Source organism: Branchiostoma floridae, chromosome 16, assembly GCF_000003815.2.
Source record: "Branchiostoma floridae strain S238N-H82 chromosome 16, Bfl_VNyyK, whole genome shotgun sequence".
Lineage (NCBI taxonomy): Eukaryota > Metazoa > Chordata > Leptocardii > Amphioxiformes > Branchiostomatidae > Branchiostoma > Branchiostoma floridae.
Window position 1 is genome coordinate 8,454,440 of NC_049994.1, and position 22,611 is coordinate 8,477,050.

The 22,611-nt window shown below is 39.8% G+C and overlaps 3 protein-coding genes and 1 long non-coding RNA gene across 5 annotated transcripts in view; all 4 read right to left on the reverse strand.

The window, feature by feature from the left end:
• Nucleotides 1-5,430, reverse strand: part of LOC118403408 (protein-arginine deiminase type-2-like) — a 15,245-nt gene extending 9,815 nt beyond the window's left edge. For both annotated transcript variants that reach the window (XM_035802120.1, XM_035802119.1), the window contains exons 1-6: nt 5,236-5,430; nt 3,153-3,345; nt 2,507-2,638; nt 2,232-2,352; nt 1,609-1,740; nt 435-602 (exon numbers count right to left, since the gene is read on the reverse strand). In XM_035802120.1, coding sequence (XP_035658013.1) covers nt 435-602; nt 1,609-1,740; nt 2,232-2,352; nt 2,507-2,638; nt 3,153-3,345; nt 5,236-5,405 — 916 coding nt within the window. In that variant the 5' untranslated portion in view covers nt 5,406-5,430. The remainder of the gene's footprint in view (nt 1-434; nt 603-1,608; nt 1,741-2,231; nt 2,353-2,506; nt 2,639-3,152; nt 3,346-5,235) is intronic.
• A 519-nt stretch (nt 5,431-5,949) lies between these two features.
• On the reverse strand, nt 5,950-9,247 carry LOC118403369. The gene is made up of 3 exons (XM_035802070.1): nt 8,881-9,247; nt 8,198-8,348; nt 5,950-6,787 (listed from the first exon to the last, which is right to left on the reverse strand). Exons 1-3 carry the CDS (start codon nt 9,203-9,205, stop codon nt 6,775-6,777), a joined length of 489 nt encoding a protein of 162 aa, XP_035657963.1. The 5' UTR covers nt 9,206-9,247; the 3' UTR covers nt 5,950-6,774.
• Nucleotides 9,248-10,300: 1,053 nt separating this feature from the next.
• On the reverse strand, nt 10,301-11,546 carry LOC118403375. Its single transcript, XR_004829645.1, has 2 exons — nt 11,396-11,546; nt 10,301-11,078 (listed from the first exon to the last, which is right to left on the reverse strand). It is a non-coding gene; the product is annotated as an uncharacterized LOC118403375 (long non-coding RNA).
• A 2,829-nt stretch (nt 11,547-14,375) lies between these two features.
• Nucleotides 14,376-20,734, reverse strand: LOC118403542 (protein-cysteine N-palmitoyltransferase HHAT-like). Its single transcript, XM_035802276.1, has 11 exons — nt 20,433-20,734; nt 19,642-19,703; nt 18,976-19,089; nt 18,569-18,772; nt 17,866-18,126; nt 17,283-17,454; nt 16,612-16,762; nt 16,192-16,227; nt 15,783-15,984; nt 15,018-15,165; nt 14,376-14,506 (listed from the first exon to the last, which is right to left on the reverse strand). Exons 1-11 carry the CDS (start codon nt 20,701-20,703, stop codon nt 14,376-14,378), a joined length of 1,752 nt encoding a protein of 583 aa, XP_035658169.1. The 5' UTR covers nt 20,704-20,734.
• Nucleotides 20,735-22,611: the final 1,877 nt, after the last annotated feature.

Consider the following 22,611-nt stretch of genomic DNA (forward strand, 5'->3'; position numbering starts at 1 on the left):
TACAATCCATACATTCATTCCAAAGTGGTAAAACCGTAATGACAAGGCGAATTAGTACTGTACATGACAACTCTTAGGCCGTAATTAGAGAACAAGACACGTCTCAAGACGCCAACAACATAAGATGAATGAAAAGCAAGAAAATAAGAACACATGAGACAACAAGAGACATGAAAAACATTGTGTTGTTCTTCGAGCTGTGAAGAAAAATACAAACAAACAAACATAAAAACAACCATACCACCGAAAACACAGATACAAAATGTACCATGATAAGTCCAAAAGTGCTATAATAATCTACAATAAAGATTGAGGGCACTGAACAAGAAGACAAGAAGAAGAAGACAACAAGAAGAAGAAGTCAGAGAAACCCACGCCAAACACACACAACGATGACGTCCCGTCAGAAGTTGTTGACATCTGCATCATTTTACCTTCTCCTTTCGGCTGTTCGTCTTTTTCTTTCTCTTCAATCAGGTTCCCCATAAGGTCTCGCATCTCCACATGATTAAGACCGATGTCAGGAGCTTCTTCCGTAGGCTTAGTCAAGAACTCGTTCAGCATGTTGGAAAGATCTTCCAACCTTCTGTCGTTCTTAATAACTAAGATTTACAAGAGAGGTTTTTGTTGATGTCTCAGAGAAAAAGTCGAGGCGATTCCAAGAAAGGAATTGTGTATTATAAGAGAAGAAGTAGCTCTTTTGTCCAACCAAGGACGCTCTTAATCCAACTATAAAACTACATAGAAGATGAGACTGGTCAGTCGTGGGAGGGGGGCATGGGGCATGGGTGTCAATCTACACCTATAGTGCTATGAGAAGTTCCAACGTAAGAGTAATGTTAGAGAGCAGTGCTATTTGCTACTTCAGGGTGGGAGGTTTGGTGTTAGTACAGTACATTACAGCATCGACGTTAGCTGATTAAGTATTCTAATCATTAAAGAAAACATGAATAGTTGTTTGTTTACAAGGCAATTCTTCTTTAGAGTATTCCTGAAAAATTCTATGGAATAGCATGTTAAAACAGCAGTTATTTCACATGCAATTTTTCAATTACCGTACAAAATGCATTAGCAAGTATGTTATATGGGCAACGTATAGAGTCGTGGTAAGCAAATATCATACGCTCAAGTTATATTATCAATTTTTCTTGTGTTAAGCGGTAGGAATACTTGCGTTTGAGGATGCTTTGCATAATTAACGAGAATTTAATTTTGTATCAAGGCGTGTTACTAGTACATGTATTTGTCATAACTTCCAAATGTCATGAACGTGGCATGGGTTGTGTTTGCGTGTGTGCGTGTGTCTGTTGGTGTCAGAGACATGCAACCGCGCCAGCAAACCGCCTCTTGTCTGTACTCTGCTATCTCAACCGTCACCACCAGTTCCTGTGGGCGTCGCCGCAAACCAGCTGTCAGCCAATTAGAGAATAGGCCTATCAATCGACGGTTTGCTGCCGCCGTTGGGTGTCTCTGCGTAAGAGAATGGTATCTATATGTGTGCGTGTGTGCTTGCGTGTCCGTCTGTACTGTGCGTGTATAATCGTAACTGGGATGATTTTTAACAAATCGTTTAACCGACATGACCAAAATATCTGAATAAATCCTCACCGTCAGGCTGTAGACAGAAGACCCCCATTCTCTCGGCGCACTCTGGCGGTGTGCTCAGTCTTATAGAGTACTCCGCGGGCAGCTTTGGTGGCCCACGCATGCGCACAACCATCGGGCTCATGTCTTTTATATCTAATTGAAAGAACGACATTCATGCATCAAAATTGTACGTATTACATGTCGTAATTTTCTTTGTAAAAATCGTTTTGAAAATCGTCAACAATAAGAAAAGGATGACATATGTATGTTGAGTATTTGATACTTTATTTTATGCACGTGGACTGATTATGAAGTACACAATAGAAGCAATGCACGACGGTTTTTCACCCTATCTTCGAGATCAGATAACCAAACCGTGTATAGATCAGTCAGTCAGTCAATCAATCATTCAATCAAAAAATGGTTTACTCATAATAAAAACAAGACACTTGCAACCAGAGGCTGAATTACAGCCTTTCTGTACAGCACTACTGCGCTAGAAATAAAATAAAATCATTACAAGACGTTACATAAAATTACGTAATCCTTGTTTCAACAGTCTATAAATACCAATTTTACTTCTTATATTGTCAACGATAAACATAGTGTAAATATGATTGTTAAAGTTAGAAAGTTTAACGTACCTAGTGGTCCATCAATCCTGCTGTTTTTATTATCCGGGTCAAAGGTCCCTTCGAAGTCATCGTTGTCGTTGTTGACCAGGAGCACAGCCCCGTGCCCTCTGGGACCCCACTCCCACGTACCCTTTAGGTGTGAATAAAAGACGTGGAATTAAAACATGCTTAAAGACCTCTTTCCAGTTAGGGAGGCCATATTGGATTTCCCAGGGTCATGCACCAAAATGAAGCTGCAGTTGGACAATCTCCAATGTAGCTTGTAGCATAAATCAACATGATACCTTGTGGGGATTGTTGACCTCCACCACCCCGTCTCTGTCACAGTCCACGTCCAGAGACAGGAAGTACGCCGTCAGACTCAGCTCTGCCTGCCCCGCTGGACGGCCGTTCGCGTCGCTGAATTCAAAGGTCACCTGAGAGGATCGGAACGTCGACGTGATACCATTCACCGGTGCGATGCCAATTTAGAGGAGTAATAACAATGTACAGTCATGTAGCCTCATACATGTTAGTTTTCTATCACAAGGGCTTCCATGTTTCATATATTTATATAATGTAACTATTCCCATCTCTTATTAGTTTTGAGAATCAACCAAGATATACAAAATGCGATTTGGCTTGTTGAACATATTCTCCAAGCAGAGGTTACGTTCCCACGTTTTTAGTTTTTATGGCTTTCAATTTTGTATTGTTTCTTGAAGTCCGTCAAGCAGTTACAATACAAAATACAATTGACAATACAAAATAGAAAGCCCGATGAAAACGACTAAAACAATGTTAAGTTAAATTATTTCTAAAAACAGCCGGAGCCTAACCTCTACTTGGAGAGTATGTTGAAACATAGTAGACTAAAAACAATACCTAACGGTTTTCTTATATAGCATGTAACAGACTGAATTCAAAATTTAGTAGATAGAAGTATCTCACCAGTTTGTCGTCCTTTTCGACACTGTGGCTCCGTGCATACACATACACAACCATCTTCTTAGCAAGAGCGCTGTCCATCCCGCCTGCAGCGACGTTGCCTGTCGCACGGGGGCGCTCATCCTTCATGCTGACTATGACATCGTCTTTTGGGTATGGTGTGATTTCGTACGAAACCGCATCATCACTTGCTATGCTGAGATTTAAAAGATAAATCAAAACGTAACGTTAATGATATGCATAGTTCTAAATAGACGAGATGGTCGGTTGCAGAGGATGACCATTCCGGTAGGTGTCGCTTTCGAGTGGCGACAAACGCTAATTTTTTTCCGCACCCAAGATTTTGTACCGATGTGACGAAATGCTATTATCAACGTTTTGGAAGATGCTAACCATTCGGAATAGCGGTAGTCAAATCACGTTTCACTATAGAAGTCTTGTGGTTTGGGCTTCCTCTCCCGCCCACACAACTATATTGTATAGCTAGAGAACAAAAGAACCACTCAACCAGATTAACTCATATGTCAATAGTAGAGATTTGTATTCTGTTATTGGATGTGAACGCTACAGATTCCGTGTTCAGTAACCATCCTTTATCTTAAGTCACTGAAGAAAGACATTTGATTCTGTAAAACGGAAATGTTTGGACTGTGTTCCGTAAAACTTTATTAATATCCAGTTAGCTTGAGTAGCTCTTGTATTGAGTACTGCAAACGCATTTAACTTCGCGGGGATTCAATTTCAAGGTAGCGGGAAAAAGGACTGTTCGTGGTGGTTTTAAGTTCGCGGTAGCACCATGCACTGTAGTCTCTTACTGCCAAACAAAATGTTCGCGGTGATTTTAAGTTCGCGGTAAATTTCCAACACGAACATAAAACCACCGCGAAAATTTCTGCGTTTACAGTATCTGCTTGCCTATATTTCTAACTTCATTCTTTGAACGCATTATTGACGGACTATGCATTGGATGCATATGTTGCAATGAGATTATGTAATGGCATACAAATGTATGTATTTGTGGTAACGTATACACAGTTGTAAACACCCGAGTAACGCTGTTTGTGTCAGTGGGTTCCAACCCTTAGGGGGTGACTATAAAAAGTGACAGTTGACTAGAGAAACTTAGGTGATCCAGTCAAGCCCTAAGGGGAGGATCGGTTGGTTATACTACTGCATGTTTGTGATTTGAAAACAGTCTTTTGAACCTGGGAATACAAGAAAATGTATAGATATTCCAGTATATGTTAGGGCAATGAAATTCACATTTCTTTTCGACCAATATGGCCGCCCATATACCCTGACAACACCTGTAAATCACTTGGTCAGACTACATACATGTATATCGTATTCCCTAATTACCATACCCTGTACGACGGCTACGTGTAATTTAGCGTGGGTTTGGATCGGAGGTCCTTTCCAAGAAAGAAGGAAACGACACTTGTAATTCCTTCCTATAAGACTGCTTTTCACACTGTTGTTCTCAAGCATTCCAACCTGAACACTTGCAAATGTCTTAAAATGTGCGCCAAACATGAAAAGACAGTCAGAATAAACCGGACAGGTAGACCTAAACCTGTCTATTGTTACCTGAAGCGCAGGTGTTTTTAGCTCAGGTAGCGTCCAGGGAATAATTATAAAGGTGAGTCTATTGTTCACACAGACAACAAACGCTTGGGTGAATCCGACGAGCACATTTATGCATGAAGTATGTCACTCTGCCTATGTACACAAAACGCCTTGCTTTCTCTCTATTTGAAATGAGGTGTCCTATTACTTATGACAGTGAGTTCTAATCCTCTTTCGTCAACGAGTAGCCAAGCGTATCCTTGAGACCCGTGTAGGGTCAGTTCAGTTATGCATGCAGCAAACAAGGCTTCCAAAACACAAAGCAAATGGTAGTTTAGAGGAGTTGCGTCTACAACATATTACAGCTTGGGGAATGTTGTGATCTTGTGAATATTTTGGTTTGTTTTGTACATAAACGTAGGTAGCAACGGACGGCAACGATACCGATAACACACTCAGAAGAGGGCGGAAGACATGGCGACCTACCCCGCCCACTTTCAACTTGACTCTCGTCACTTACTTGCTGAGATCCACGGCAAGATACTGTCCCACGACGATCACCTCACTCCGAGACGCCCCTCGTGTTAACCGGATCGTTCTAGCCTTAACGGCGGGTTTTTGTTTAGGCGGCGGGGGCTTGGGTTCACCGGACGCCCCACCATCGAACAGCTTACCTAGACACTTCCCCATGGCGTTATGCACTGATAAGCTGCACTTTTCATATTTATAGATAGGCGGCGCTAGTCGTCTTTCTGGTATGGCGTGTTGTGAGAGCTCGAAAGTAAATAGAAGTGGCTATCCTTGGCACCCATACTGGCCATGCCACATACTTGCAAAGACGTGAATGGGGCACATCCAAACAGAATACTAAGGTCATTAGCAAAAGCAACACGAGTTTTTTTTTTAGGTCATAACACATTCCAACCCTATATAACTCATTTTACTGCAATAAAATATAACTTTAGCCCCTGAATAATGATCTCAGCATCAAATCGTTTATCAAAGAATAAATCATCTTTTATAAAAAATTCATAAGACGATTTCCATTTTCCATTTTCCATATCATAATGAATTCATTTCGTTTGTAGGTTTTCCTCTTAAGTTCCCAAAATGCTGATAATCCACGTTCCGGTAGTTATTTGACATTGACACTTCTGTAATAAGATGTATTTAAAGCATGCTATTCCGTTAATAACACACTGAACAAAATGATTTTCTTTGAAATTTTATTTCATGTTTTTCCATTTGATTTCTATTCATGTCATATGTAGATATTGTGACGAAGACAGCATTCTGGTTTAATCTTAAGACCATTCCACTTTCATTAACATTTGAGAGTTGCCCGCAATGTGTAGGTACAGGGGAAGACGTAGACTTAGACAAAGCCTATGAATTAACGTGTCAAGTGACCTATGGCTACTGTAAGGATGTTGTCCAAAGCCTCATTGGTTATATCATGACGAGGGCGTATACATGACTATGTCATCTTGTATTATATGAATTTTCTTGTTTTAGTTTGGGAAACTGAAATCATGCCTCAGTATTACAATTATTTGAACCGATATTCGGATATGCGATCAACACAAGTAAAGCATACTACTTCAGATCCTTTTTACGTGCTACATTAACTTCAAATCAACTAACGTGCAGAAAAAAATCTTCTCAAATCAAAGAGGAAACTTCTAGAAATTCTAACAGTAACACCACACCTCAAATTAGGAATTATGCACGTGTCTCTCACTAATCAAAAATTGCAGTTAAAAGAGGCCTCGGATTTAAATAATCTAAAAATAATGAATTGAAAATTGTATGAAAGGAAGTCCGAACTGTTACAATCGCACAATCGAAAAGTGTATACAGAAAAGTGTATATATACACTTTTCAGTACTTTGTATAAGGCTGTACAGTGTATAGAAATGTAATACTGTATCTGTTGCAGGTGTACAGTCACGTAATCTGTGACATTCAAGTTCTCTAAAAGATATAATGTTCTCTTTTTAGATAGTTCTCAGTTTGGTTATCTCATCTTGAGATGTCTGGTTACCACTGTTTGAGACCGCTATACAGTGTGCCTGTGGAAACAAAACAACAACACGGGCACTTTAAGGCCTGTGACAATTTTGGTCGAACATGAAATTCGAACCACTGCGTGACCTTAGGTAACCCCGCCGGGCCGGAGCGTTTTTAGAACGGTCCAATGTCAGTATCTAATGTTACATTGCGAAAACAGGAACTTACGATGTATGGGTTACACTAACTACTTTTTTAAGGCTTATTAATGTTGAGTGTTAAAGATATTGATCTAGTATTTATCAAATATCCACATAACTAGAAGCGGTTAACAAAAGGGCACCCCTGCGAGAGCTGCAAGTGGTACAGTCCGAACATGTGTTCCGACCTCCCGGGGTGTGGAGTGGCAGGAAAACAGCGAGGCGCTCATACTTCAAGGAAACAGCAAAATAATGCTATAAATCGATATTTCTAACCCAAAATGATTGTATGGCAGTTGACTGATGCCTTATAAGGCTAACTGCTTGCGAAATTTCGCATTGATACAACAGCGATTTAACAGATACAGACATAAAACATTCATATTTTACCATCGGTTTATGTTACGTACAGTCAAACATGTCTTACTTGGACGCAGTTCTTGTAGGGTAAGTAGTGTTTCGTCGGCCCCTGCCCACATCAGGGCACCAGTTTTATTACGAGTTTTGTGCAGATTTTGGTTCATTAAGCCTCAGACCTTCGGAAATCAAGCGGGTCTTCTTGCAATATCTTTTATTTCCGTGGCTGTATTGATATTTGTACGAACAATACCCAAAAATTGTCAAAAAATTCTGTTTTTGCCCCAAAATGAAGTCTTACCTAGGTATAGCGGCAAGATCCCCAGGCATATTAGATATCACAGAGATATAATCTATTACTCCAGAAAATATGACTCAGTTAGACAATCATTTCATAGTGGGCACAGACCCATTTTAATAGCATCCCTATTTTTTACCAAAAAATGTTTTTTTAAACCCAAAATAGTGAGGATCCACAATATTTTTGTCATCATATTTTGAATATGGGTGAATTACGTTAACTGGCCAAAAATTGTTGAAAACAGATGGTTACATCAAAAGTTATGGCCATATAACTGCTCGACTGAGAATCTACAGGTGTCACAGGCCTTAAACTGCCTGTGAAGTTGTAAAACAAGAAGAAATTGGTACGTGTCTGTCAGCCATTTTGGATCAATTCGACCTTTGACCTTTTCTGAAGTATCACAGGCCAACCGTAACAAAATGTCACGCCTCTGTCGTTTCAAATCGTGACTTCATTGTATTTTCTATCAGATAAGAAACAATTACACTAGTAACAGATTACCAGGGTAAACACGAACAAAATCTCAGAAAAAGAACTGGAAATACAACTTAGATTAATATCACCACGGTAGAAGACTTATTTTCATTTCCTCAAGGTGAACTGTGTCTTACCTATCATTTATGATCTCCAGAAACGAAGTCTTCAGCCGGGCAAGTTTTTCTCTGACTGGGACACTCACAAACCGCTGGATCCAATAATAAAACCTTTCGACTGGACTGGGGGACACTCCTTCAAATTCCTGGAGAGGGTCCTGACTATAAACTAGTTGATAGAAGACAGAATTGAAGATGTCATTCAAAATTCGTCAGAAGAACAGTACTAGTACACGTTCTTGATATAACCCTGCACTTACGAAAAAGGAAAACGGTTTAAAACTATGCATAACCGTTACTTTATCAACGACACAGTTCCGTTTTGAGCGAATTGTACACAAGGCTATATGCGTGATTAATTATAACTATTACAAAGAATGGGAAAACATATCTATAATTCTCTACAGTATGATACATTTAAACGATTCTTATTTCTTGGAGGGGAAATGCTAATATCTTCGTGTAATTTTGTGGCCAGTTTTCCGACATTTAGAAACAAACAGGCCTATGTCTCAATTCTTGAACTGTATAGCCATATATAGGTGCTGATTTTTGTATCCACCCATATATGAATTTCACTGAAAGGACAGAAAAACTGATTAAAATACACAGTACAACATGAACAGTGCGTTAACGTTTTTTGTTGTCTGTTTTCAGTACACATTGCTATTAAACCTAACCATACCAATAGCAATTATCACCTGTTATGTTTGATTTTGCAAGATCGCCGCGACTTTCGTTCTGAACAATGGTTGAGATGTTCTCGGTCGCATCTGTGGCCACAATGGTGTCTTCCTCTTGTTCTAGTCTGTGCCCCACAATCATCAAGTTGTCTAATCGTCTCGACTCTGCTTTCAGCGCGAAGGTCTGTCTTCTCAGTTTGCTGTTCAAAACCTCCTGTTTTAGTTCCTGCTCTCGAGTCAGAGTATCCGCAAGGTCCCAGAAAGAATCACCCTTCTGTTGCTCGAAGTTAATGGCATATTTCAGCCGTCTTCTTTCGTTAAGAGATCCCAGTAACTTGCTCATGGCTTCGTGAGACTTTCTCACAATCTAGGGTAATCCTTGGGACTATTAAGTACAACGAAAATACCAGTTCATCGACCCCTGAAGTGACAGGACATTGTTTGGAATCTTGTTGCCCTCAGGGCGTTCTGCTGTCTAAAAAAGACAAACAGTCCCTAGAATTAGAACAAGCATCTGCTTTAAGCAGGTGTAGATATATAAGACGGACCGTGTTTTCTGGCAATTATATGCATCTTTATAGCACACCTCTATGAAAAAAGCAAATATTAAAACCAAAGGCTCGAATTGATAATTAGAAAAGCTGACACATATAAATGCGTACTAAATGTCTAGTAAACACAGGTGAAAAACCGAGACCGAATCAGATACACGACACGTAATACACCTGTAGAAGGTTACAGAATATGGTAAAAAAAATTCCGAGCAGCCTTCGTAACCCCCGCTTCACAATGACACCTATTGGGTCAGTTTGTCCTCATTTTTAGTGAGCAATTATGCAGATCGCAATCATGATGTTTCGTGAGAAGAGATACTGCTGTAGTATAGTTGCAATGTAACCCGTAACCTTGGAGCGTCCTTCGGGTCACACCTTGAGTGACCTTCTGGTCTCGCTAGGAAGGTTATGTTTACGTCAGCGTTCTTGTGTATGCATTTGTGTGTCTGTGAATACGATAAGTCAAGAATGTCTGTAAGAAAAAGGAAAAAGGCAAGGATATATCCCGAACAAAGCTACGGTTCGGTCAGTCCGTGCACCCTAACACCTTGCTACTTTTCGATCACAAACAGTTCAAAACTCAAAAGCTAATTTTGCTTAGAATGAATGGTGAGCTCTAGCCGTGTATCGTCTTTTGTAAAGGTTCCCAAATCTGTCCCAGTCATTGTGTTTTGATAGACTATCTGGGATTCTTTTTTGTGTACAACAATGAAAATTCCAGTCCTTCTACTTGTGATTTCTTGTGTGAGTTGTAATACACTGTGGATGACGTCTTGTAGCCAGCGGGGCATTTTAATGGTCCACATGAGGTCTAATACTACATGTTACAACAGCTTTAGAGATAATCTACAACACGAAATTCAAGAGGGGAACTACTCATTCCTTTTTTTTACAGAATACTCTGTATAAATTTCTATATTTTATTCATTCATATTGTACCCGTCTTTAGAATGTATAACACTGTTTTACTATGCATCATTCAAATGTGAACCACAGATTTAGCCATTACCTATTTACAGTATACAACAACACACGTATTTTCCAGGGTTAACTGCGTGCATGCACACAATGGTTTCTATGAAAATTACTGTTTCGTCGGTTAAAAAAACATGGACAATACTTTTACAAATTCCCTTCCTGCAATTTCCGATGTTTATTTTTTTCTCCATATGGGGCACATGCCTTGATAATATACTGTCATCAATATATAATTAAACAGTGACGTAATTCTACAGTAATAATGGTAATTATGCAGTAAAGACAAGCAAATAAACATAGTATCTGCTCGATAACACACTCTACTGTAGTCGTACCATAGTGGGGGCGTCATTTGATATACACGTGTTATTCTACCCTCTTGCACAAGTACATATTAGATTTTAAGTTCTAATACAAAAACATTGAACGTCAAAACTTTATCCATTTTGTACTCAACGTCTCCGCAATATCATAAATGCTTGAGATTGTCTTCAGCCGTTATTTCAATTGTCGTGCACATGTATCACGGTGAAAACACGACATAAGTATGATTGTATGACATTATGCTTCTAACTTCATAACATAAACTAATTCTACTAACGTTTGGAATTCATTTTAACTGATGCCTGCAAAACCTTCTCCATCTGTCTCCGTCGCCTGCGATTTTTATGGCGCAGTTCACTCCTAAAAAGGAACAAAAGTACAAAGTCAGTTTACCAAGAATAAGGGGACAAATGTTTCTAGCTGCTTGTCTAGCACACTTAATGGTCTTTTACAATCATTAGAGGGGATTTCTAGCGTCTGGACATTCTTAAATATATTTTCCTATGTATACCATACGGGGTTGTCACATGTCCTAATGTATATATAACTTTTAATAAGTACTTTGTATGTTTTATATGTATTACTACATTAGGGGATACGTTTTGCAAAAACAATTACCAAAATCCACCTCCATGACTAAGATAAAGCTGCTAGTATAAGACTTGTATTTTGCTTACCGTTTGTTGAAATGTTCCAAGAAGGAGTCTACTGCGTTTCCCAGCCTCTTCCTTATAGGCCCACAGACGTTTCTCCTCCACCATGAGCGCAGACTGCTTTTATTTTTAGTCGTGGAGACGGTCGAAGTCCCGGTACTCTGCGGTTCTCCGTCTGATATAGGTTAACCGGTTAAAATATAGACTATTTAGTCTTCTTACTTATCTTTATACGTGTATACTATTACTAGTATTCAATTAAAGTACTTGGCACCAAAATGTAGCTACAGCAACAACTAATTTGAAATTTAACAAGACACAAATTCGTACGGAATGTCAAACTCTTACATCAAACTAGGACACTGTATAATGCCCTTTGGCATATAAATATCATATGTCCCATTTCACAACCGTTTACGAATCTCTCCCGAACTACATTCAGCAAGCTAAGATTTATACCAGTTTCTTGTGGAAGGTCTGGGTACAGCATTGACGTCCGGGAATCATTGAAAGGGTTGCATCTTTGACTCTGCCCGTTTGGAGAACCAAATTCTGTTTTTCTCAAACGCGGACCATTCGTTGATCCATTCCTTTGGCCTACAAAGATCAACGTCTCCAACCGCCTGGCTTCCGCATGTAGGGCAAGCATTAACTGGTCTACTTCTCCTCTCAAGGAGCTGTTCTCATTCTTCAGAGTCTCCTGCTGTTGTGTCAAGATTTCCACGCGATCCTCCATGTCATCTTGTTTCTCTTTTAGACTCAGCTGTTCTTGTCTAATGATGTCTCTCACCATCTGCTCTGTTATACCACCATTCGCCGCCATGTTGTCAAAACGCAGTGTAGAGATCAAATCTTTGAAAATGCAGTCAGAAAAACCGGTTTCGTACCACAAAAGAATTTTGTGTCACTCCTATTACCAGTGCCCCAGGGAATACTTGTATGCGTTGACGTTGTCTACCGTGTTTCCAAAGCGTTCGATCAAAGCAAGGAGCTATCATCAACTCCTTGATCCAAGTGATGAATACTATTAAAGAAGCCACTTCGTAATTTGTATGTAATGTATGTAACGTTATGTAACTTATTTACCAGGAGAACCGTTTTCCACCAATGACTGTTTTGATTGAATGGAAGGTATTCGGTATCAGTCCTATCATCAGTATCTGATTTGCATTTGATTTGTGAGGCGCCGTGATAGGTCCAATGGGAACGGCTTTAGTAGTCTTTGATTGACAAACTTTTTTAATTCAAAAGTTATTGTTAATTTCTCATAGCAGACAAACCAGGATAATCTGTTTGAATGAGTTGAAAACACACTCAGAAAGACGTGAGGACAATAGACGATAGTAAGAAAAGGCAGTGCACAAGGAAGTTAAAGAGCTTTCACTTCCGTCCGGTGACTCTACACCGACAAAAGAAAAGACAGGTGGAAAAAATAAGACGATAGATCATTCACCCAACAAGATACATGAATCATTTTTTTAACATCTAACTTCATTTGCTGGTGGCTTCGTTTCAGATCTAGAGTAACACTGATCACCGATTTATATCCAGGGGGGTTCTTTTCTTTCTAACCGTATCTGATAATTACATGTATTAAGCATTTCCACACCATGTATGTTGTGTAATGAATGACACACCCACAGCATGTGATTCCACACAACTCACAACCGGTATTTCCACATCAGTCACAGTTATTTTCTAAGCTAAAAACCCGTGTAAGATCAACACGGTAACTGCATATATATGGTGAACCTTCATTCAACTACTCTAGCCCGCCGTCACCGTATCAGGTCATTTCATCAGGACACCCCCCAGGTCTTAACCCCCCCCCCCACCGGTCGACCCTCCCCCCCCGTCAATTCCCAGGGGGGACGTCCTGGGGGGGGGGGGGCTAGGAGCCATCACCGTGCTATCTGGCGAACTGTAAAAAGAGAACTGCACCTGGGCTCACTACAAGAGCTTCCAATTGTATAGATAATAGTTTTTTAAATGTATCTACTGACCTTTACACTGATTGTTAATTTCTAATACCCCCTTTCAGCTAGGACGGCGCTCTCACTGCTACCTAACATTTGACAGATCGCTTGACGAATTTTATTCGGATACCAACGTTGGTGCCCAATGTATGACAATTTTCGACAAGATTTTGCAACACTGGAGCATTCACACATCTTTAAAGCTGGTTATTTGCAATATACACCGACACGTGATGATTGAGCAGACTATTTACTGGCAATGAAAACTGTGTCTATCAACCTTGGCATGAGGAAACTATTTCTTCTAAATAAAGTACTTCAATGGCATGTGCATATCTATATTTGCAGTCTGTTGTCTGCAACCTTTAAAGATTCTGTAATCCAATATAACAATTGCAAAGTATCCGTTATAATCATATGTACAGAACACTTCAATATGCATGTAAGATTGTTATACAACAGGGTGTAAACGTATTTTAGTTCAACAGGCACAGCCCTCTTTATGTACACTACACAAAAAGGGTCATGGTTTCTGCAAACCTTTTATTTACCTTTCACATGACAAATTAAATCTTTTTGACAGCAAAACTCGGTCTCGAAGTGGCAGTTTAAAATCCTCTTTGCAACGGACCAATATAGATTCCATTTTCAGTTGGGTATTTCATGTTTAAAATTCATACAGCTAAATATATCGATAGATTGACACATGTTCTGAAAATTTCGATACTAAAATTTGAATACGCCTTGATATTTACGATAAATAGCCTTAAACTACAGGATCTTCTCAGTCTATGTTGGATCCATGGCGAGTTGCCAATCTCATATTCTGTTGCCCTTTACTGTATATAGAAAGAGAAAGAACCACTCAAACTCAAAATTGTAGTATACGAACATGTCGTCTTTATTTCTATTATTTATTTATTTTCCTAATAATGAACAACACGACATGACCACAACAGTAGTTTCAAAATAAACATATTTATTCCAAAGACATGATGTTAGTTCTGGACCTACTTTCATAAGATATTCTATTCCTTTTTGCGTGTTTTTGGCTCGACATTCTTTTCAGAATCGACTTTTTCCCAGCCCTCCAGTTCCATGATGCCTTGGACTCGACAGTACATGAAGAAGGTGGTGACCAGTGTAGCCAATGGAAAGCCTGGAGATTGAAAAAAAAAGAAAATATAAATATTTGGTATGGACATATATAATACAAGTAGACTCTTCTCAGCCTCGCACAAGGAGAACAACCATGGCCATCTGAAACAAATTCCCTACAGAATGTATTCATACAAGATGTAGAAATATTTCCAATTCGATTGCAGGTACTACACAGAATGCTCAGCCCCCGAGGCTTCGCAAAAAACGAACAGTCAATGACTACATTGATCAATGAATAAAATATCAACATAAGTAACATAGCATAAAACTGCCAAACCCGGATATATCCGGAACACATATACATGTCCTGTGTGCCGCACCGGGATAGCGTATTCCCCTAAAGTAGCAGCTTTGCGCGCGCGCGCGTAGCGCACGAACCCCAGAAGTTAGGGACTTCGGCCTTGTTCGGGGGTTTGATTTTGGAAGTCAGCGGCCAACCCTGGCACTTATAGCATTTTGTAGGGCTGAAACTCTGGCCGTTTAAGGGTTAAGAAAGCATTTCTTCTCACCGATGACATATGTCTTTAAGGCGTAGATCCTTCCCACGTTGATGCCTCCAAGGAAGACGAGCATGCTGATAAATGCTGGGGCCAGCAGACAGCCGTGGAAGAGCGCCACCAGGCGACGTTCTGATGCATCTGATGGCGCATACTTTGTCTATGTGAGGTACAAATTACATGTTTGCAAGATTCGCCAAGATGTCTATGTTTTGGGACTGTGTGTCTGTCTGTCTGTTTATCTGTTTGTGACAGGTATCATAACCTAAGAAGCAGATGGATCTTTATTATATTTGATTGTTGGTAGGTTTTGTTGAAAGGAAGAAATGATATCAGAAGCCTCCTAGCGGCTTTCGATATTGTGCTACAGCAGGACGTCCGGTGTTTCCATCAACTTGTGGTTTGTATTTTTGGTGCCAAATAGCCTTTGATATGTGTATTAGAAAACGTGGTACAGGTTTGGGTCTCTTAGCAGCTTTTCGGGAACTGCAGGGGCGATTTTGTTGACGAAAATAATCCAAGAAAGGGTTGATGGATCGTCGTGTTTTCTATCATGAAGTAAGGCCAAGCAATAGGTTCGGACTGGTTGTGAGTCGTTGTCAATCATGTGTTCTTTGGATCCATGGAGTGATAGGACTCCAGGAATGAATGAAATATTTCAAAACCCCTATGATTGATCCCACCAAATCCTCATTTATGCCCTCAGGGTAAAGTTATATCTTATTTAAGTTTTAGAAAGACCCCCTCACATCGTGCAAAAAACACCTCACAACATACCTTCAGCCTCTGTAGGTATGGAGTTCTCGCTGCTGTTCTCGCGAGAGTTTCGAGAACGACACCGATCCAGTTGGCGCCGGCCCACACGATGATGGAGAGGTCCCCTCCACCGCGGACGGTGAGGACCAGGAAGGGCGCAAAGGAGCTGAGAACCTGGCGGGGCAGGCCGCGTTGGGACCCGCCGAGGGGAATGTAGACATGCCTGGGGAGGTGAGAATCAATAAGCGCAAGAAAGGACCTTTATTGTGCGTATACGGCTGAAAGTAGCGCAGGTAATAAGATACTGTATGGAATATATTACAAATTATTATGTTACGGTGCTTTTTCACGAAACTATCCAAGATCCGGATCCTTATAATCTTACACACATCAACTTAGAGTTAAGCTTTTACAAAATACACTAGCATACCTCAACATCCATTTGTGGAGGCCTTTGTCAAAATTCCTGTAAAGAAAAAACATCATCAGTATAACGTCAGGAATGAAACAAACTAATTCCTTGCATAAGAGCCATATAGAATACAACACGGTGTATTCCGTATCGCCCAAGGTCCCAGCCCGACCGCGGGTCGGATCGCCCGAAGGCCGGAGGGTGATCCGACCCGCGGGAGGGCTGGGACCGAGGGTGATGCGGAATACACCGTGTTGTATTTTATTTATGTCGATACGGAAGTTACGGCCCGGTCCGGAACACCCGTATCGAACGTTTTCGCGTCACAAGTATGACATAAAAACAATTATAGCATTAGCTGACACTGACATAGTTAACGAACAGATAGCCAATTATTTCCTAACGCAGTTAGATGTAATATATAAAGATTTTACTTACTTCCACATGTCACCAAACGCGTAGATCACGGCGATGACTTTAGGGGTCGCCGGGGTGACGATGCCGTCTGCTCGGGCGAACGTGCCGGCCACCCCGTACAGAACCGTGTACTTCAGCTGGAAACACTGGCATTGCAGGAATCCTATAGCTCCTGTGATAATTAAATGTCACGTAAGAAAATTGAGGAAAAATTGAAATCAGGACCATAGTACATTGATAAAGAAAATGATACTCACTATTTGCTACATTGCATATATCTAGACTCATCGCTAAGTCACGTGTTTTCAATCTGAAAAGACTGACGCCAAAGAATCAGTGGATTCATTCTTGACAGTTCTTTTCATTGAAAATGTTCTTTTAAATGAACCTTTTTTGTTCCACCAACACAGATGAAATTGAAAGCTTAAGGTTGAGATAAGTACTAATAATTTTATACGATGTATGGTATAAAATGTGTAATTAACATCAGCAATGGCAGTACCTAAAATGTGTATCTGAATGCTTCTTTAAGTTGTCATTTTGTAAGCTTTTTGGTAATCCATGGGGCTTTGCGAAGAAGGCATTCGTCCCTGAGGCGTCGCCAAAATATCACTGCTCCATTTCCGAATCTACCTGCCTCTGGTAACATGAACAACTCTACATATGCTTAAAGTGATGATGTTAGTACTTACCCAGTGTCCACATGTCCAGTGACTGGAAGAGGAAGAAAGTTCTCTGGAGCATGTGGATAAAGAAGTGATGGTAAATGAACTCCAGGAGAAGTCCCCAGCATGCATAGCGCGCACAGGAAACCAGGAAGCCCCACAAGTCCGCTACCCCGCATGCCCGTGGATTCTGACGTGTCTGCAACGGTAATGGTAAAAGAAAAATCATGTCTAAGATTTTTTTTGCGGACAAACACACATAATTCAATGCAACATAACATCATCTTCACAATGCAAGATAACATGCATATTTAAATGTTTTGAAAGGAAAGAAATGGCAAACCAATACATATTTTTGAGCAATACTGTTGGCGATTGTTCACCTTGTATCCACAGTGTAACTTATATCCGTTGTTTTAAAAAGGAGCAGTAGACAGACCTTTCATTGACTTGCCATCACTAAAAACCCTGTCTTTAAACAACGAATATAGGTTACACCACGTATAAAAATGAACTAGCATAAGTCACACTTAGGCAATACATCTCAGCTTTAAACAAGAGTATAATCATTTTGTCCACTGTAAAACAAGAAAACAAATATCAAACCTACTTGTTGTTTAAAGTCTTCAGATGTCATCAGCGGGCCTAAGAAGAAGGTTGGCAGGTAGAAAATGTAAGTTAGAGACTCAAAGATAGAGGACTCCTCCCTCTGGCCATCTTTCTCTCTCTTCTTCCTCTCTCCCTCATTCTGTTTATCCACCTCCTTGTCACAGAGGTCCAGTCCGAGACTGATGAGGCGCATGATGGTTGTTACCATGGTAACGGAGGTTACGTGAGGCATGTAGTAGGGTTGGTTCCGATGATCACCGAGCTTAAGATGAAGATACTCGAATGTTAGATCAGTTCGTCCGATCTTTCACATACATAAGGATTATCTGGCTGCATCATTCATTAGAAAACTAACGTATGATATTACAATGATAAGGTTCCGATGATAGCATATTAGTAGAGGTATTATTTTGATATTTCATTTACACAATGTATCATGTATACCGATTGAGCCTAAGACATCATTTGTCGTTGCCTGAAGCATTTTTTCTCCCGTGAATTCAGAGTGCACAAGATATATGATATGGTAGGTTATGTAAAAATTGATTTGAAATATTACATTTTTATTTATTTATTAATCTATTGAGGTTCTCCAATACAGTGTAAAGTATGGTGGAACAGGTGTTTCTTGTTAGAAGACACCTTTTCAAGGCCGCCATACTGAAAGTTTTATTCATCTATTTCTCTATTTTGTTGTTGTTTACCTGCAAAGTTCTGAATGGTTCAAAGGTCAAACCCTCGAACACCATCAAACCGTACAGCCAACAGAACCAAGTGACCCTTGACCTGGCGATGACGTACATGATGACGGTGTGAAACAGGAGCACGGCGACGAACTGTAGCCCGATGACGTAGTACAAGAACGCTGCCGTATACACGGCGCATGCGTAGAACCGATGTTGGATAAGCTGTGGTATAAAAAGTGTGTCTATCAATTGATATGCTGCACTCTGTTTGTTTTCATATTAGAAATTAAGAGCGATATTAGCTATCATGTTGAAACTTTTGAACAATGCCCTGCAGATGTCCCACAATGTCATGCGAGAATTCTAGATATAGCGTCCTCTAGCGATTCATGATAGAACTGATTGGAAGAAAGTATGAAGCTTACCCCAAGGAAAGGCAGCTCACATATCCGTGTAACAACGAAGTGTCCAATCAGACCTATTAGCACTTGTGGTCCGAATATGTGGATCCATAGGGTCCACTCTGTATCACCATTGTCCTGAATTAGGAAAAAAAATTAAAGATATCTGTATCATGTTTTAGAATAATGTCTCTGGATCTAGTGTTAAGGCGTAAATAAATATTACTGTACATGCAGAAACGTTCGCGGTGGTTTTATGTTCGCGGTTTTCGTGGTGGTCACTTCAACGCGAACTTAAAACCGCCGCGAACATTTATCCATTACAATATCAGACTGGAGTCTATGGCGCTACCGAGAACTTAAAACTACCGCGAATAATCCATTTTCGAATTTCCCGCTATTGCGAAAGTAAATCCCCGCGAACTTAACTGGATTTACAGTATTACGTGTATAGGTTTCTTATTTAATTTGTGGTATGAATTTGAAAAAAATACATGTTATTGTATCGATTTAGTCGCTATTTTGGGGTCATCATTCCTAATATTGACATTTGATGATTATTTATAGATCCAGTAAGGCATATACATGACTATGGGAGCAATTGTGCGTTTTATGGCGCTATTCTTCAATAAACGTTCTATATAGGTTAAAATGTAACCGAATCTTAATGAATTTTTCCTGCCCACTTACCTTGTATTTACCCAGTGGCCACGTGCCCAGGTCCAGTCCGTCCATCACCCTTTGAGTAACATCTATGGACAAAATTAACGTTTTATATTACTTATTGTTATATACATATTCTTTAGCCTCCGTTGAAGTCTTCGAACGGGACTGTTTTTTTGGGGGGGGGCGTTGGTTCGTGATTTCCAACGCTGGCTAGGTTCTCTTGTGTTGGGGAAGGGAGTTTGCCGTGGAAGGAGACGGGGCGAAACTCCCTTCCACAGTAAACTCTTTTCCACAGCAGCATTTTTTATGCTTCGCATATTACTTTAAAAGGATAGCCCACCTTGGTGCGTTTAGAGGCGAGGTGAGGGGAGCGAGCTGGTAAAATCCCGGCTACTACTTATTCCCGCGACCCAACTTCTGCTTGGAGAATAATATTACATACATACATACATACATACAGACATATGTTTGAATGTACTGAAAAAAATATTATATGGGAAGCAAAACATAAACCAGAGTATCATTCAACAATCCTTGCGAGAGCTATTAGAAACTCAACCAAAAAGAAAATATCTACTCTCCAACCGCTAGTAATAGCTAATGTAATATGCAGCCTTTTAATAAGTTATTTCTTGTAATCATATATTCAATGTACAATCTGAATTACACTGCTGATTCAAATATACTAGTACAATGCAATTTCTAAAATTCTATAACTAGCATACTCACTCACTCACTACAACTAGCTATAACAATTTAATATATTCTAACAATAATAAACAATATAACAATAACAAAACAAACGTAATGCTCACTCAAAGATGTTATCAGGACTCGAAGTATGCCGTAAATAGAAACGCCAATCCAGATGACAAAATAAGCTCCTATTTCCCATTTCGGCAGAGATCCCATATTGCAAACACAATTGACTAATTCTACAGCGCGTATAGCTGAACGAGGGCAAAAGTGGACAGCATAAGACGAGTTTTGCGTTACAACTCCTGAACAGAGTGAAAAACTGTTTGTACCACGTCCACGTGTCCATCTGGTTTTGTAGCGGTGTTCTGTTTGCGATGATGACGTCATCGTCGTGTTGCTGGGAAAGGGCACACCTGTTTCCACCTACCTTCGTGTCACGCGTGCGCGTAGCTTCGTTTGAATGATAGAACGATATAAAAGCAAAATTATAAACGAAGCCTCCAAACTATTTCTAGAGCATAAAGCTAGACCTTCTTCCACTGAATATGACTAAATCCTTTTTCATTGTTGTAGTAATACATGTGACGCATACAACGTACCATAGAATATCCCCAATTTGTTTTAATTGTTCTTCACATATGCTTCGCCAGGAGGCGTACTGACTCTATTGATAACTTTCAACCCTTAGACATGACGGCAAAATGGTTATCGGACACAGTACGCATATACAGCATATGTGTTATATGATATATGACGTTGTTGGCGCCTTGCATTACCCATAATTCTCACGTCTCCCATCATGCAATAGGATCCGTGAAGTGCGCATGCTTATCAAAATAGTTTTAAAACTTCACGTTGTTAGTTTGTCTAAGGCCACAGCAAGTACATTTTATTAATGACATCCAATGCATGAATAATGAGATATCGTGGGGAAAAAATGGTTTAAAAAAAACAGATGGGTAAATTTTCAAAATAGACACCCTAAATGACGTAACAAGATTTGATCATGAAGTGACAAAACGTGGCATCACAACTAACAAGGCATTCATTCCTGTATTAAAGAAGTGCACTAGTTTAGTAAAAGTGATACTAGTGTGGTAGATTGGTATCACTTACCAAACTGGCAACTACATTCATTTCTTCCATATTGATGGCACTTTTACAACTATCCAACAAGTTTCACTTCTGCAACTATAGTCATGGCTACCCCCTTAGTGTCACTACTACAATTATGATTATTAGGCTACAACACAACACCTATTTTGGTCTCTATGACCACCCCGAAGAGGAAAGAAATCGTGTTTTTTTTTCTGAAATCAGGCGAAAATTAATGAGCGCGCTGATGTCATCCATAACATTTACTTGCTGTGGCCTAACAAAGCATACCGAAACGGTGGCCCGGTACCCATGCATACAAGCCCGACAGTCTTTCAGATTATGCTTACTTTGCATAGTGGCTCTGCAAAACTAGAAAACAACAGGTTTCAAAACCTGCCACTCAAACGTGGTTATTGACCCCGTATGCATGGCAACAGGTCAAAGGTCGCCTATCTCAAGTTTATTTCTAGTAGGGCTAAATGTCAAATTCATGCGCAAAGTGCGCCAACAAGTCACATACTCGTAATATAGTAACATGTCTGAAAAACTTGTTTTGCTTTGAAAATGACACCGACGTAATTTTCTGTAGGTTAGAGACATTACTGTTTACGTAAAAGAAAACCACAATATTAAATATTGTTATTATGATATAGCATAATATTTTCAGCTACATATACGTTAAATATACCTTCAAAAAACTCATCAGATGTGACTAGTCATATACAGATTCCATAATAGCTTGGTCATAAATTAGATAGAAAGCTAAATTGTTAAATGGTGTTTTCGTCACCTACTAACTGTTACATAATTTGTTACATAAATGCAGCTTCAAGGCAATATACTACTAGCTATAACGTTATTTGTTCTGCATAGGCCAGCGACCTTTTTCTCAGTGCACATTGGACTCTAGGTGTTGTCAGATGTTTTTCCCTTCATTATCGATCTCACTATGTCCGTCAACATACGTAGTTCAACAGAACCATAACCTTTTACCTAAGAGATATATTTAGAAGTATTCACCACAAAGGTGTTTCTTTCAAAACAAATTGATTGACACTTAATTTTGTAGTTTTCAAGTAAAAGCATGTGAAGACACGTGTCGGGGGTAGATCGTTAACTATGGAAAGTATTGCTCTACGAAAAAGTTCTTTGCCTCACCAATAATGAAGGATAAAACTCAAATTTCGGACAAAATTC

Bases quoted from the DNA above. Each gene is read 5' to 3' on its own strand.
- LOC118403542 (XM_035802276.1), bottom strand. From the start codon at position 20,703: ATGACGTCATCATCGCAAACAGAACACCGCTACAAAACCAGATGGACA. The intron at 16,763-17,282 runs GTAAGTACTAAC...TAATTATCACAG, and splicing joins ACTGGACATGTGGACACTGG to GAGCTATAGGATTCCTGCAA. The intron at 16,228-16,611 runs GTAAGTAAAATC...TTTTCTTTACAG, and splicing joins GCGTTTGGTGACATGTGGAA to GAATTTTGACAAAGGCCTCC.
- LOC118403369 (XM_035802070.1), bottom strand. From the start codon at position 9,205: ATGAGCAAGTTACTGGGATCTCTTAACGAAAGAAGACGGCTGAAATAT. The intron at 8,349-8,880 runs GTGATAATTGCT...TCTATCAACTAG, and splicing joins TGCAAAATCAAACATAACAG to TTTATAGTCAGGACCCTCTC.